This window comes from Haliaeetus leucocephalus, unplaced genomic scaffold, assembly GCF_000737465.1.
Source record: "Haliaeetus leucocephalus isolate CR32 unplaced genomic scaffold, Haliaeetus_leucocephalus-4.0 Scaffold362, whole genome shotgun sequence".
Classification (NCBI taxonomy): domain Eukaryota; kingdom Metazoa; phylum Chordata; class Aves; order Accipitriformes; family Accipitridae; genus Haliaeetus; species Haliaeetus leucocephalus.
This window is the reverse complement of record NW_010972798.1, coordinates 9,218,772-9,232,669: the sequence shown is the minus strand read 5'-3', so window position 1 is coordinate 9,232,669 and position 13,898 is coordinate 9,218,772. Positions and strand designations below refer to the sequence as shown.

General features: G+C 48.5%; 1 protein-coding gene across 1 annotated transcript; it reads left to right on the top strand.

The window, feature by feature from the left end:
* The first annotated feature begins 102 nt into the window (after positions 1–102).
* On the top strand, positions 103–10,691 carry CLDN1 (claudin 1). Its single transcript, XM_010573069.1, has 4 exons — positions 103–360; positions 8,579–8,743; positions 9,226–9,310; positions 9,825–10,691. Exons 1-4 carry the CDS (start codon positions 138–140, stop codon positions 9,985–9,987), a joined length of 636 nt encoding a protein of 211 aa, XP_010571371.1. The 5' UTR covers positions 103–137; the 3' UTR covers positions 9,988–10,691.
* The last annotated feature ends 3,207 nt before the right edge of the window (positions 10,692–13,898 follow it).

The window sequence follows — 13,898 nt, the reverse complement described above, 5'->3', positions numbered from 1 at the left end:
GGGGCGGCTTTAAAAGGGGCGCGGGGCGGCGCGCGGGCGGCAGTGCGGTGCGCGGGGCTGCTCGCGCTCTCCCGCTTCCCACCCCACCCCACCCCCCCTCGCAGCTCAACCCGCCGCCGGGCCGGCTCCGCGCAGACATGGCCAGCGGGGGCCTGCAGCTCCTGGGCTTCGTGCTGGCCTTCCTGGGCTGGATCGGTATCATCATCAGCACCGCCATGCCCCAGTGGAAGATGGCATCCTACGCGGGGGATAACATCGTGACGGCCCAGGCGCTCTACGAGGGGCTGTGGATGTCGTGCGCCATGCAGAGCACGGGGCAGATCCAGTGCAAGGTGTTCGACTCGCTGCTCAAACTGGAGAGTAAGTTGGGGCTGGGGGATGCGGGGCGTTGGGATGTCCGTCCTGTCGGGGTCACCTCCTGCGCCCCAGTGCCTGTCCCGGCGGGGCTGAGGGTACCGGTCCCGCAGGGTCATATACCAGCACGCTGGCGCCGGGTCGTGTCGGGGCTCGGGCTGAAGTGCTGGGGCCGGGGGTGTTAGTCCTGTCGCCCCCCCACCCGCCTCGCCCAGCGCCTGTCCCGCCGGGGGTGCCGGTGCCGTCGGGTCTCAAGGTCTCTGTCCCGCTGGAGCCACGCCGCCTGTCCCTTCGAGGCTGAAGGTGCAGGGCTCGGGGTCACCCATCGTCCCGTCGGGGCTCAGGTGTCCTTTTGGGGCTCCCGCGGTGGCGTTCCCCGCCGGGGCTGAGGGTGGCCCCCCCGGTGACTGTCCCTCGGGCCAGCCGGGGCTCTGCGGCGCCCGCTGAAGCGCATCCCGCGGCGGGACCGCCTCTCCGGGCGGGGGGGCTCGGCGGGGCAGTACCCGGGGCGGGGGGGAGATGGAGCCGTCCCGCAGCCCTTGCCCGCACGGCGGCTGCCCGTACCCCGAAAAAAACGTCGCGGGAGGGGAAGGGTCAGATGCTCCCCTTGTGTTCAGGAAAGCGCGGTGATTGCCAACAAGAGGTTTTGGCTGTAGAAGTTCAGAGGGGGGCTGCCTTCGTGGGGCATGGCTCAGCAGGAGGCGAAGTTCATCAGCGGTGCTGAAGTGGTCTTTTCGAGCACGGATCCTTTTTTGCGTTTGACTGTTTTGGTCTTTTGTTCTCTGGGAAAGTCGCTTCTACTCCCGCGGGGCTTTTAAGCAAAGGGCTGGCAGGTGAGCTGGATTGTAGCCCAGGTACCGCTGCCCGGAGTTTTTAGGCAGACCGGGACGTCAAGGTAATCTCTAGGTCTCTTATCTTGTCCTGGGATGGCAAAACCATCTCAGGCGTGCAGGATCTGCAGCCTGGCTTGCTGGGGTGTCACTCGGGGCCGTCACGCAGAGCTGGAGCCCCTCTGAGGGCTGTTTCTAGAGCGCTGGAGCATGTAACTTATGCTGACACCTAAAGGGTTAAAAAACCCCATCCCTTCTCAAGATCCCTCCCTTCATCCCGAGTTCAGTAGTGTCCTCGAACACCTTCATCCCTCTCCCTCCCTAATTAATAAAATAATAATTGCCACCTTGGTCACCTTCTCTTTCCCAACGGAACGAGCAGGTAATTCCACACAAACCGGGGGCCATTGGGAGTATCCCCGCCTTAGATTGCCACCAACCCTTCCTGTGTGTCACGTAGCGAAGCCGGACACCCCAGACCCCACCTTCATTGCTAGCCCACATCAATCACTCTTGCTCCCTTGCCCCGAACGTCCGTGGACCCTAGAGCTGGCAGAGGAGGGCGATGCACCCACTAGCACTAACAGGGTGCAAGGTTGTGGATGATCAGGGCTGGGCTAAGCACACAGTCTGGGGTGGTTTGAGTAGTAATTATGTATAAGCTCAGCTTCAAGCCTCTTATCTCGCACTGGGGGTGGGGGGGGTGAAGATGCCAGCAGTGTTGAGGAATCTCCAGCCTACCCCCTGGGTGGGTTGCGAAAGGTAAAGTTGCCTCGGGGGCTCGTGTGTGTCTGCAGCCCATTGTGCTGGAAATGAGACCTGCCCGCAGAATCCGATGCGGAGCCTGGCTTCAACAGACTCCTAAAAACCTGCCTCGGGACCTCCAGACCTGGCCCATTCATGGCTGAGCGCTGAAAACGGGCTGCTCCCCTCACCTTTGTCCGGCAAACAATAAGGGCTCTTCTCTTCCAGGGCTACGGGGGAGGGAGGTGTGAGGTGCCAGGGACCGAGGCTGAGCTGTTAGTGGCCTTTTGTGCTCCTACAGAGCCCCTCGCCCTGCAGGGCACGCTTGCCTGAAAATTCCCAGGAAGCCCAAGAAATACAGAAATCGCAGGGGATGTTTTCCTCGTTGGGAAAGTCAGCGAGGGCTGGCTAAAGGAATCCTCGCTTTTTCAGTACCCAAGCTCGCTTACGTTGCCCCTTTCCCGCTTGAAAGTGGATCATGCCTAGGAATGTACACGTTCTCTGCTGTTTTCCCTGCCTGGTCTCCCTTCAGGATCTTAGTAGGCTTGGGCAGGGACCGGCAGTGCTGCTGTGGGTGGAGGTGTGAAAAAAAAAAAACCCATTTATACCCCATTCAGCAGCCGCACCCTGGGACAGGTGCAGCTGTACGGTAAGAGTTCCCTTACCGCATTCATTTATGTTGGCGTGAAGGTGGTACAGCTATGTGGACAGAAAAACTTCTCCTGCCTGGCCACGCTTTCCTGCCAGAGTTTCGTATGCCCTGAATGCTCTGAGCCACATGTCAGAGCCTCATGCACAGATGGGAGAGGCTCAGATCTGTAATTACCTCGTCCCTATAGAAAGGACTGAGCCTCCTCGCACCTGTAGTAATTCATGGTTGTGGGAATGCCGGAAAGCTTTGCCAGCAAGCTTTTGCATATCTGTAGCTATTGCCATTCTTCTAGATGTGTCAGTGTTTGGCTGCTTGGACTGATGCTGCGTGTCGAAGATGGGATTGGTACAAGCTGATAAGCACTGGTAGCCAACTGAGGGGCCTCCAGTTTCCCGTGTGGCCACACTGCTGGAGTGCACCCGTGCTGGCACTTCTCCCGCAGCTGCGTTCAGCTGAGGGCTTATGTCAGTGCTCCTATTCAAGCGATAGAAAGGCTGCGTTTTGCGTTTTGCTGGCTTACGTGAAAAGCAGTGCGTGGCCACATGCAGACATAGAGGCAACAAAAGCCACCCTTGCAACAAGGCTTTGTTGAACAGCCTCAGCATTGTTCTTGCAGCCCTCCAGCATCGTCCACGGAGCTTAGCTGAGCTTTGTGCTCCTCCGGGGTCTCAGGGCGATGGCCTCAGACAGGAGGGAGAAGGGCTCCTGGTACCTGTCTCTGGAAGCTTTCAGGCCCACCTAACCATACTCACGTTCGGAACAGAGGTTGTTCTGGGTCCTGTCTAGGCTGTTTTAGCTGAAGATACTCATCACCCTGTTTGGTTTTGCTGGGAGAGGTTCTGTGCTTGAGACAAGCTGAGACTCATCTATCACCAAACCTAGTACATCCACAATGAGCCTTTGTGCCCGAGCCCAGAAAATAAACAAGGGTTTAGATGCCCTCTGGGTCAAACAGCACCACTGAAATGTGAAATCTTCCCTCCTACATCTTTAGAACCCTGGCTGAGCCTGTTCCAGGAGCTGGGGAAGGAGATGGGTGGGGGAAGGAAGGGTTCATGCTTAGGTTACTCCTGCTCTGTCATGATGGTGGGGGATTTGGGAGGGTGGCCCAGGGAGGGACAACGCTATAGTACAAGGGACAAATGTGTCCAAATAGTTTGTCACCTCTCCATCTTTGGATCTGGAGTAAGCTGGTAGAACCTGCTGGTATCTGTGCTTTTCATGTGGGTTAAGGGTTAATTTTCTCCCATATTTCTCAATCCCTGTTCCTTCCTCATGAAAAATCATGATGGAGTGATAAAACAGTCTCACTTGTGCCATGCTTTGAGAAGGCAGAGTTACTTGGAATGCCACCGAAGCTGTTCCTGTGCTGTGCCGTGTTGTCCCTGCAAGAGGGGATGGGAGTCTATTGCAATACACTGGCTTTATTGCTCTACAAGCAGCTTCTAAGCAGCTTTAGTAGCTAGTGTTACTATGTGTTACTAAATCTCTTGGTAAGGGAATTTCCAGGCCTCGTGGGAAAACAGGCTGCCCAGGTCTCCTCTGACCAGGAATCTGGAAATGGTGGTACTGTGTGTTGCCTGTCTTACCGGCAAGCTTTCTCTGCTGTTTGGGTGACTGCAGGAGGGCATTGAACCTTATTTGCTTTGTGGTAGGCAGAGTACAAGGCCACCTACTGAACTCGCCTCTTTTGCACTGGACATGCAGTGAGGACTTCCCAGCCTTCCCATTTTAGCAAGAAACATGACCCTGTCTGAGTCTGCGTTCTGCCCAGATTCCTCTGTACAGTCTTCTAGACTGTGGGGAAGTGCTTTGAAGGAGTCCAGACTATCTGATGGTGATGGGTGTGCAGGGTCTTTTCAGGGGCTGGTGAGGGGGTTGAAAGCCTCCAAGCCATTAGCAGGCTCTTGGGTCCAGCCAGAATGACTGCAAAGTGGGAGATGTTGGCTGGCTACCTCTGAAGCTGGTTTTGCTTGCTCGGATCTTCATTCCCTTGCCTGCTGCACAAAAGTAACTTTCACGTGCTGGCAGGGCAGGACAGCAGGATCTTGGATCCCACTGCTTTCAGGAGATTCAGCATTCATGAAACTCCAGTGGCAAGGCTTGGAAGGCTGCTGATTTCTCTTGGAGGTGGGCAGTGTAACATGCTTCCTACACTACAGGGGTACTTGTAACTCCTGGGGAGCTTCCCGGGTAGAGATTAGAGGGAGCAGCGCAGCATCTCTTTCGCCTGTATTCCGTCATCGCTTGATTGCATGGAGGCCCATGGGAAGGGAAGGAAAAGTCCATAATTTAAATACAAACAAGGCAGTCAATGAGCATCTTTATCAGACAATAATCTGCACACAGCACCATTACAGCAATTTGGCATTACAAACAGGCATTACAAAAATCCCATGGCACTTTCTCAACAGCTTTTCTATGATGTAGATGACATAAATGGAATAAATAAGGAATTGTGATGACAGAAAAACCTCAAACATATGCTGGTGAAGTCCTATTTTTTGATAACTAAGCGATTGCCAGCAATTACTTCTGTTGTTGGGTAACGATACTGGTGGGAAGGAGAAAGTCTTGTGTAGGCTTCTGATAAACTGCATCATGTAGTCTGTGTCCAAACCCACTAACAATAAGTCAGAATTGTTTGTTAGCATGTTTATAAAAAAGTGGGTTTCATTATGCAAAACGCATGTGAGGTGCTGTGCCATCTTTGTGGATTTACACAGGGTTTTATGGCTTGCAGAATTCACTTTTGTTATTAACCATCTTCAGTAGTTTTTAAGTCTCTGTTCTTCAGTACTTGCTGCTTTCTTGCTATATAAGCTTTTCAGGCTGGGTCTCTCATTACTAATCAGCAATAAAAGGGCTTGGCTTCCAAGTCAGTAGTGGTTTATATTGACAAAATACTGTTGCCATCTGACAGCTGTTGTTTGGTGCCAGGCCAGTTTGTTTTTCCTTGTACAAGACTGTTTTTCCCCAAGGTCTCCTGAGACTGGCCAGGCTTTCTGACAGCCTGGTGTATCTTGTGGGAGGCTACAAGCATTGGGCTACCTGTTCCTGTTGGCAAGACAGTTGCAGCAGTAAGGAGTGTGGGGGAAATCCTGTTTCGAGTATGACAAAAGTTGTAAAGTTAAATTGCTGTAGAGTACTTCTACTTTTTTATTGGTAGCCAGTCCTGTTTAGCAGGTTAAGACAATATTATACTTATTTCACTTGGGATTTTTTAAAGCACCTGAAAAGGCCCATGTGGACAACAGAACTATTATTAAACTAGCTTTCTCAGCCTCTGGATGTGTAGCTTTCATTGACAACATGGTTGTTAATGTGTACATAATAACTAATAGCTTGTATGATGATTAACTGCAGTCAATGTACTGCACACATTGCAAAAGTGGTAGGAAGACAAAAGCTCTGTCTCCCAGTGTGTACTATGAGCATGGGGCAGCCAGGCTGGGTAGAGGGGAGGATGGTTGGCTAACAGAGTCATGTCACACTAAAACTTCTTGGGATAAACAAATGGACAGTCTGTTCTGCAAATGCTCCAACCTGTTTTTCTGTCCTACTGCAAGCTTTGTACATGCTTAGAGCCCTGCATAAGGGAGGGGGTGAGGACACCAGGAGATGTCCCTCCAGGGTCTGCTGCTGAAAGCAGGCAGCCCTGGGAAATACTCACAATGCTGCTTTTTGTTCAGCTGCTTCTGCAAAGCTGTCATGGCATGCATCCAGTTAATACTTGTACATCTTGAGATTTTAGCAGGTTTCATAGTTAGGTCTTCTAAGGTCATAGAAACTTTTTCAAGCATCTTCCTGTGTTTGTCCCTTAGTACCACGTTTGAAGGTGAGAGGTCTCTTCCCACCCTTATAACTAGTTTTCTAGTTGAGATAACATTTCCTATTTTCAGCTTCATGAAAGACCTCTTTCAAAACCCTCTCCTGTAAAGTAATTTCTTCTGCAGCAAGACTAAGCCCAACTTACTGTAGACTCGAAACAGATTTGGTACCTCTGCAGAAAATGTCCTTTCCCACGCAACGTATGAACTAGTGTTCATCCATTGGCCTCTCCAGAGCTGCTGCTGTAATGTGCAATTTAGTCTTAAATGTATGGCAGTTGAATTGTTGCCTGGGTGGTAACCGGTCAGCTGAAGTCTTTCTGAAAACTGCCGTAACTTTTGTAAACTAGAAATTATATTTTGTATGCAATCTCTGATGTTGGAGATAAATCTCTTAAAAATGTGTTTGGATAGTGCAGTTGTGATTTATGCTAAACTGAAATGGCTTTGCAAATGGGTTTCGGCAATTGATGCAGCAGATGGGTTTTGATTAACACCTGGGTGGTGCAGAGGTGTGTCACTTTTCCCCTTTGAATGAAGTGAGATGACATTTAGCCAAGCTGATTGTGGGATTTTTCCCAAGAAAGCCAAGACTCTTCTTAAGAAAGTGTGTCACTTCCTATTGCTCTGAATATTACCTTTTTATTGCATTGTTTTTAAGTGGTTTCGTAGTTATTTACACAACAATAAGGTGGTGTGTGTAGAGGCAGATATGGATCTGTTTTAAAGCAGTACTAGAGCCTCATAGCCTGTTGTTGGTGTGGGTCACAAGAATTTTAAGAAGCTGTAGAGGATAGGTGTGCGGCTGTGCTACCCTTCTGACCGGTATCAGATTTGAACTCCTCTCTGTGTTTCAGGTTGAGCCAAAGAGCCTGTTATTGTAGCACAGACTCTGCTGGGTTCTCGGTACCAGTGCTGACTGATGAGTTTGCAGGTGCTCGGTTGTAGGCTTAAATCTTGCAGCTGCAGTTGTCCAAGCTTGAAGCGCTTTGCAGAGCTCTAGCAGAATGCAGCCAGTGTGCTTTCTGAGGGGTGAGCTCCAGACTTGGGAACAGATTCTGGTGGTACTTTGCTAAAACTGTACACGTGTCACTGCTAGATAACCTTCTGTGTCAGGGGACACTTTTGCCTTGGTTACAGCATGCTCCTGGGAGCTTGTTCCCTTGATTAACCAGCCCTGTTTGTTCCCAGATATTAACAGGACTGTATATTAAAATCCATGCTGTTCAAACAAACCCGACTTGCCAGGCAATAAAGCTCAGGCTCTTATTTCACTGCTATTCAGGTGTTTTGTCACCTGATTTTTTCAGTAAAGACTTTATATAATTTTCTTTTTCCGTTGGTATCAAGAAAATCTGAATTCAGTAGCCCATGTACTTAGGGTTAGTGTGTCTATGCTTTCAGATGAATCAACAGAAAACCAAATCTTGGATAAAGTACGTTGAGGCTGTCTGCTGACAACCCAGGCGAATAGAACCCTTGGCTGCAGGAAGCATTACCCCCTGCTCCAATTCTTCAAAAGTGCAAGAGGCTCTTAAAACATTTGAATATCTTTTGAGTCTAAGCTAAATATTTTTTTGGTATAAAAACAACCCCTATTTTTCACTTGGCTAGGAAAATCCTGTTTCTGTTGCAATTGTATTTTTGTACCCTCAGGGACTCTCAAACTGAGGATTTAACACAAAATATTTAAATCAGCACTGAAGTATTTGTATAAAAGACAGGTTTTGGAAGTGTTGAGCAATAAAGGGGCCTTGCTGTCTGCTGTGGGACTATTCATATGTATGGCACTATTCATATTAAAACATGTGCCTAAATGCTTTGTCAAGGTAGAGCCTAAATCTGAATACTTCTTTTGATAAACAGATAAGTCCTTCTAACTGGGATTCAAATGATCAAGGAACAAAAGATGTCTGAGGCCAATTCCCAGGTCATTTCCTGCAAAAAGCTGCATGCCCTTGTTTTGCCATGCATTTTAGAAGAGGCTGAGTCCTCTGATCCTGATGCGTCACAGTCTCTGGGAGCTTAAAGCTAAAAAAGAATGTCTTGCTTGGTTGTATCCTGTGTAAGAGGGGGCAGAGTATTTTGACACGTGATTACTGAGCCCAGTAATTTGAATTCATATCTTGAGTTTTCTTTGTGGTAACTCAAATCCTAATGTCTTTTAGGTAGTCTGCAGGCCACTCGGGCTTTGATGGTGGCTGCAATACTCCTGGGCCTTGTCGCTGTATTTGTTTCTGTGACTGGCATGAAATGCATGAAGTGCATGGAAGATGACCAGGTGAAGAAAATGCGGATGGCTGTCTTCGGTGGGGTCATCTTCATCATTGCAGGTTGGTAACATACAGATGTGTTTAGTGTTAAATGTGCCATTTCCTAAACGGCATTTATCCCGCATAGGGTGCCAGAGGACAGGGGAGGGCTTGCTGTCATTGCTGTAAGAGCATTTTGGGCTGGGAATTCCCTAGCAGACTTTGGCACAGTAGCTGCTGACTATCCGAGGCATCATATGGGTCTCTTGGCACTAGCGTTATGTTTTCTATATGGACTGCATGCCTTTCATCTCTATTAGCAGAGCTGAGTTTGACTTGTACATCCTACTTCAGTGAAAGGCTGTCGGCAGTCCTGCTTTTGCTGCAATGTAACTGTGGGTGACCTCAAATCCTTTCTTAATTTTTCTCCCAACCAGCACTAACAGCTCAGAACTTCCCAGGGTAGCAGCAGCTCGGCATTGTTCCGGATGCTGCTTCTGTTACACTTATTTTTGCAGTGATTTTATTGATTGTTTCTTCCATTGTGTTCCCTTCGTGTGCAGGTTTGGCAGCGCTGGTGGCCACATCGTGGTTTGGCAACAGAGTGGCTCGGGCCTTTTATGACCCTTTCACCCCCGTCAATGCCAGGTACTCACCCATTTGATATAACACTATAGTATAGCATGACAAATGCTCACAGGGCTTAGTTTTGAGTAGCAGTGGCTCAAAACAAAGAAGGGAATTTCCTGAGCTAGCTGGGTTGGCTTCAAACTGTGCAGAAAGAGCATTAGGACCAGATCTCATCATCCACGTGGCTCCATAAGTCTTGGCTTTGTTTTAAGGCAGCATCACTGCCAGAGCCCTAACTGCTGTGACTTCTGCAGTTTTCCTCCACTAGATGCTTAAGGCCTGGTCTGCACAGAGCTTGGTTCTGCTGCAGCTGTGCAGGGTGGGCTAACAGAGTGAACTAACCCAGTGTACAAAGCTCTGGGTTTTGAGGGTCACCTGGGTCTCAGGCTGCTCCAAACTGCTGCCTTGCAGGAAGCCACTTCCATCCCTAATATCCCAATTTCAGCTCCCTTCTGCTTTGCGTGAACACGCTAACACTGTCATCCAGAGGCACTACCTGTAGTATTCACTTTCTTCCTTCTTTCTCCCCCAGATATGAGTTTGGATCAGCTCTATTCATAGGCTGGGCAGCTGCTTCTCTGGCCATGCTGGGGGGAGCCTTCCTCTGCTGCTCCTGTCCACGGAGAGAAACTTCGTATCCACCCACCCGAGGCTATCCAAAAAATGCCCCCTCCACAGGGAAGGATTATGTATAATGAAACAAAGAAGAGGAGCCACCAGCACTGGTAGTGAAAGCATTTTGGAGAGGACACTACAATGCCACTGTCCTGAGCAGAGTTCAGACTCTAGGTTCTGCCTTCCTCTTCTCCCAAAAATGTGTATATTTTTGTAATCCTCTTTGCTACTGGACATCTCCTTTCTCTCCCAGCCCGTGGAGGAAGGCTAGCCTGGGTTCATAGGTATTGCCACTGGAAAGATGAAACCTCCAAGCTTGGGTTAAGTTTAGTATTTGGGAGTAAAAGGGAAAAGATACTGTTTTTTAGATGGATGTTGGTGCTTTTTTTTAGTTTTTTAAAAAAAATAGATGGTAACAATTCAGTCCCATATCCCATTAAGTTAGAGCCCAGTGTGGTGTGTGTAGAAATTAAAGGAACATATATTATATACAAAGTGATGAAACCAATATCTTAAGGGGAAACATAATTTTAGGGAAAAGATTTTACATGTAGGAATGTTTGAGGAGATCTAAAATGCTCTTGTACTGTCTTATTGGCATCTTCAGCACCCTCCTTTCTGTGCAGATTGGCATGGCAAATGGTCAGACACAATTAAATTGCTGTGACTTAAATTGAAATCCGTAACTGTCCATGCATGTGCTGTTGGCCAAGAGAAGATGCAGTGTAAGGTGGCTCGGCTTAACTGTGTGTCATCACTCTTTTGACAAGATCTTGTAAGTTGATTGTGTCTGAGCAAAAGGCTGCAAAAATCGTGACTACAGAGATTAGCAGACTCCCAAAGCAGCTGCGGGTTTCCCTGGTGCTGGGGAAGAGCTAAAGAAAAACGACTGCCTTCTGTTTTCACTGGGTGTCTCTGGTGGGGCTCTTGCTGCTGTTCCTTAGACACCAAGTGCTGCCAGTACTTGTTTCTCTGTGTTCCCACCCTAGTACCTAACTGAGCTTGAAGCTTTATCCCCTTGTGTGCGTTACAGGCCACCTTTTAACAAACACTCTCCTTAAGTCTTTCTCATTTGGCCTTAGCTACTGATCTGGGTTTGCCTTATGCAGCTAAATGTGTTAAACCAAACTGAATGCACTGCTGCTCCCTGATGTTTCCCCAAGGATACCTCACATTCTGCCATTTGATCCTGTCTCTTTTTTCTTGTAAACACTTTCAGTGATGATATGAAGGCAAATTCCAAGGAAACTGACCCAAAGGTTATGGCATTTTCTTTTAATACAAACTCACCAAAGAGGAAGAAACTAGCATTTTAAAGATAAAGCCATCTTTGCATATTAAGTCATACCTTTTTTTAAAAAATGCAGCTTATGAAAGGTTCCCACCCCTTCCTCTGAAACACCCAGTCAGCCACTTAGTGTTTGACTAACACTGGCTGAGGTTGACAGGAGTGAAGTCTTGTAATTCCTAGAAGGATGGTACCAGTTCTCCAAAGCTCAACCTTGCTTTTTCTACAGAAGGAAACTGGTTGCTTCTGACCTGGCTTTATAATTGTGTATGTGTTCAGAGGCATCAGATTTCTTGATTTCCTTCTGTAGACGGGGAGAGCCTCTGGGGCTGAGCTATATACAACCATGGCATTGGTGGTTTGTATAAGCCTTGCACCTCTGTTTGACCTGACTCTGCAACAGAAAGTTACTAAAAGAAACCAACCAGAGCATTTGCTTCAGGCTTGAGTTGATGTTGGCCTGTACTTGGAGCTGGGTCATGTGGCTTCCACTTCTCCATGGGGAATTGCCTGTGCACAGCAGCTGCCTCATGAGACCTCGTCTTAGGAGGTGGCGGCTCAGGTCACATTAAAGAGCTGCTGAAGTCTGTGCTTTTGTATTTGCATTAACCCTGAGCCAGGGAGCAGACGCTTGTATTGGGAACTTGTATAAAGTGTTTAAACAATTTCAATAAATGGACTTTTTTAAGGAAAATCAGACTGCATTACTTCATTTCTTGTTTTTGAGCAGAACTTAGACAGTGTGCATGGAGGAGAAGAGGGGGCTTGGGCTTTTGGGAGCCTGCCTGCTAGCATGGAGCTTGTTTAGCTGTGTGTATCTGTAGCAGACATAGGTGGGGACAGATCTTCTGCGGTGAGTCAGGCGGTTGTGGCCTCTGGCAGAAACTCACCCAGTAATCTGCTACGATTGCAGCCCAGGAACCAGAAGGTCTGCTCCTCGCAAGGCAGGCTGCACCCTGGGTGGAGCAGGAAGGGGCAGGGGGAGGGCGGATGGCTCCCTTGCAGGGGAGTGGGAGCTGCAGGAATGGGGAAGGGATGGGGTGTGGAGCCAGGGTGCTCCCGGGAGAGATGCTCTGTGTTTCAGCTGTGCTTTGCTCTCTGTAGCTTTATCTGGGGCAGGGTATGTGCAGGCTGTGACTATCTGCATGAGATGCTCTGCCTCCAGAGCAGGAAGAGACCTGCTGATCTGTATGTGTCTCTTAAAAACTCTTATGTATAGTTCCTTGATGTTCCTGGGTTAACAGGATCATGAAGAGATGGGCCCTGGGAGGATCCATCTCACTCTAAAGCCTCTGTGGGAGGTTATTGTGCTTCTCCTGGCTGTAACAATGAACACAACTGGTCAGGTGTACTTTTTTTGCAGGCCAGGTAGAGAATGGTTCCAGCTGGGGATGGTATCTTTGAACCTGTACTGATGCCTCCCCAGGGTAGCAAGGCTCTATCCCCCATGTCCCTGCCTGGCCTAGAAAACTTTTTCCATTCATCAGGGCTCTTGTGTTCATCCCTTTCATATTTTCAAGTACCTCTGATGAGAGGCAAACTTTTATTTATAATATTAAGGTCAGTCAAGGAGCTGCCTCCTCTATTCCCTCTCTCTCCAAGGGCTGTTTGCTTTTGTAATTACAAACAAAAGGAATAGAGCTAATTAGGCCTTGTAAAGCTGGCAGAGCAAAACAGCCAGGCATGTGGCTGGCTGAGTGAGCTTGCAGTGCCTGGAGCAGACTGGTTGCCTGGCATAGTTTGGGGTCTATGGTCATTCTTATTCCAACCTGTCAATTAGTCAAGGATTTCCATTGAGATTAATTTTTTCCCATGTTTTTGTGCTCACTCCCTCTCCAAGGACTTTTGCAAGTTCCACGCTGAAGTTTCCTGAGCAGAAGTAAGGTCCTGGGCAGAAAAACAGGGAAGGATAGCAATCCCACCTGTAAAACAGTCAGTAGCACTTCTTGGCTGCTGGCAAAAATAGGCCACTGTAGGAGACACAGATCTGTGTGTGAGACCGGCACAGGAGAAACAGCCAGAGGCTACCTTGTTTGTTCCCTGTACGCTTAGTTTGACAAAATTCACAGCCAAACTTTGATTTGGATAGGGCTTGTGGATTGCCAGCAGGCTGGCTGGAAAGCCAAGGGTGAAGTTTGGGGATAAACAATCTCATTGTTTACAATCCTAATTCCAGTGCAGTGGTGACAAGGGGCAGCATCCTCCTCTCTTACTATCCAGGGATGCGGACAGAAACTTGGAGGGCTGATATCCCAAGAAATGACCCTGGCCCAGTTAAGACAACTCTCCTTTCACCCTGCTTGGGAGGGAGCTTTCCAATGCTTTTTTTCCTGCCTTTCATGTACAGTCATGCAATTCCTCTTGGCCATGTTTTCCACATCTCTTTGGCCATCTCTGCTGTAGGTTTCATAGGAAAGGAGTAACATGGGTTGAAAGTTGGGGGAGAGGTTCCCACTGGATTTCAATCCTTGCATGTGACTGACATTTCTGCTGCTAAAGCCATCTTGCAATGCAATGATAGCATTTGTCTGTACAGACAATGGGAACTTTGACTGCTTCTTGGCATCTTCTTCTACACCATATTTATTATTCACATGGTGCCAGAGCTGTGTATACTATGCAGGGAACTTCACTGTCAGTGGGAATTATGTGCTCATTTATATTGCTTAGATATTTCAAAGAAGTAAGAGAGCTCAAGATGTT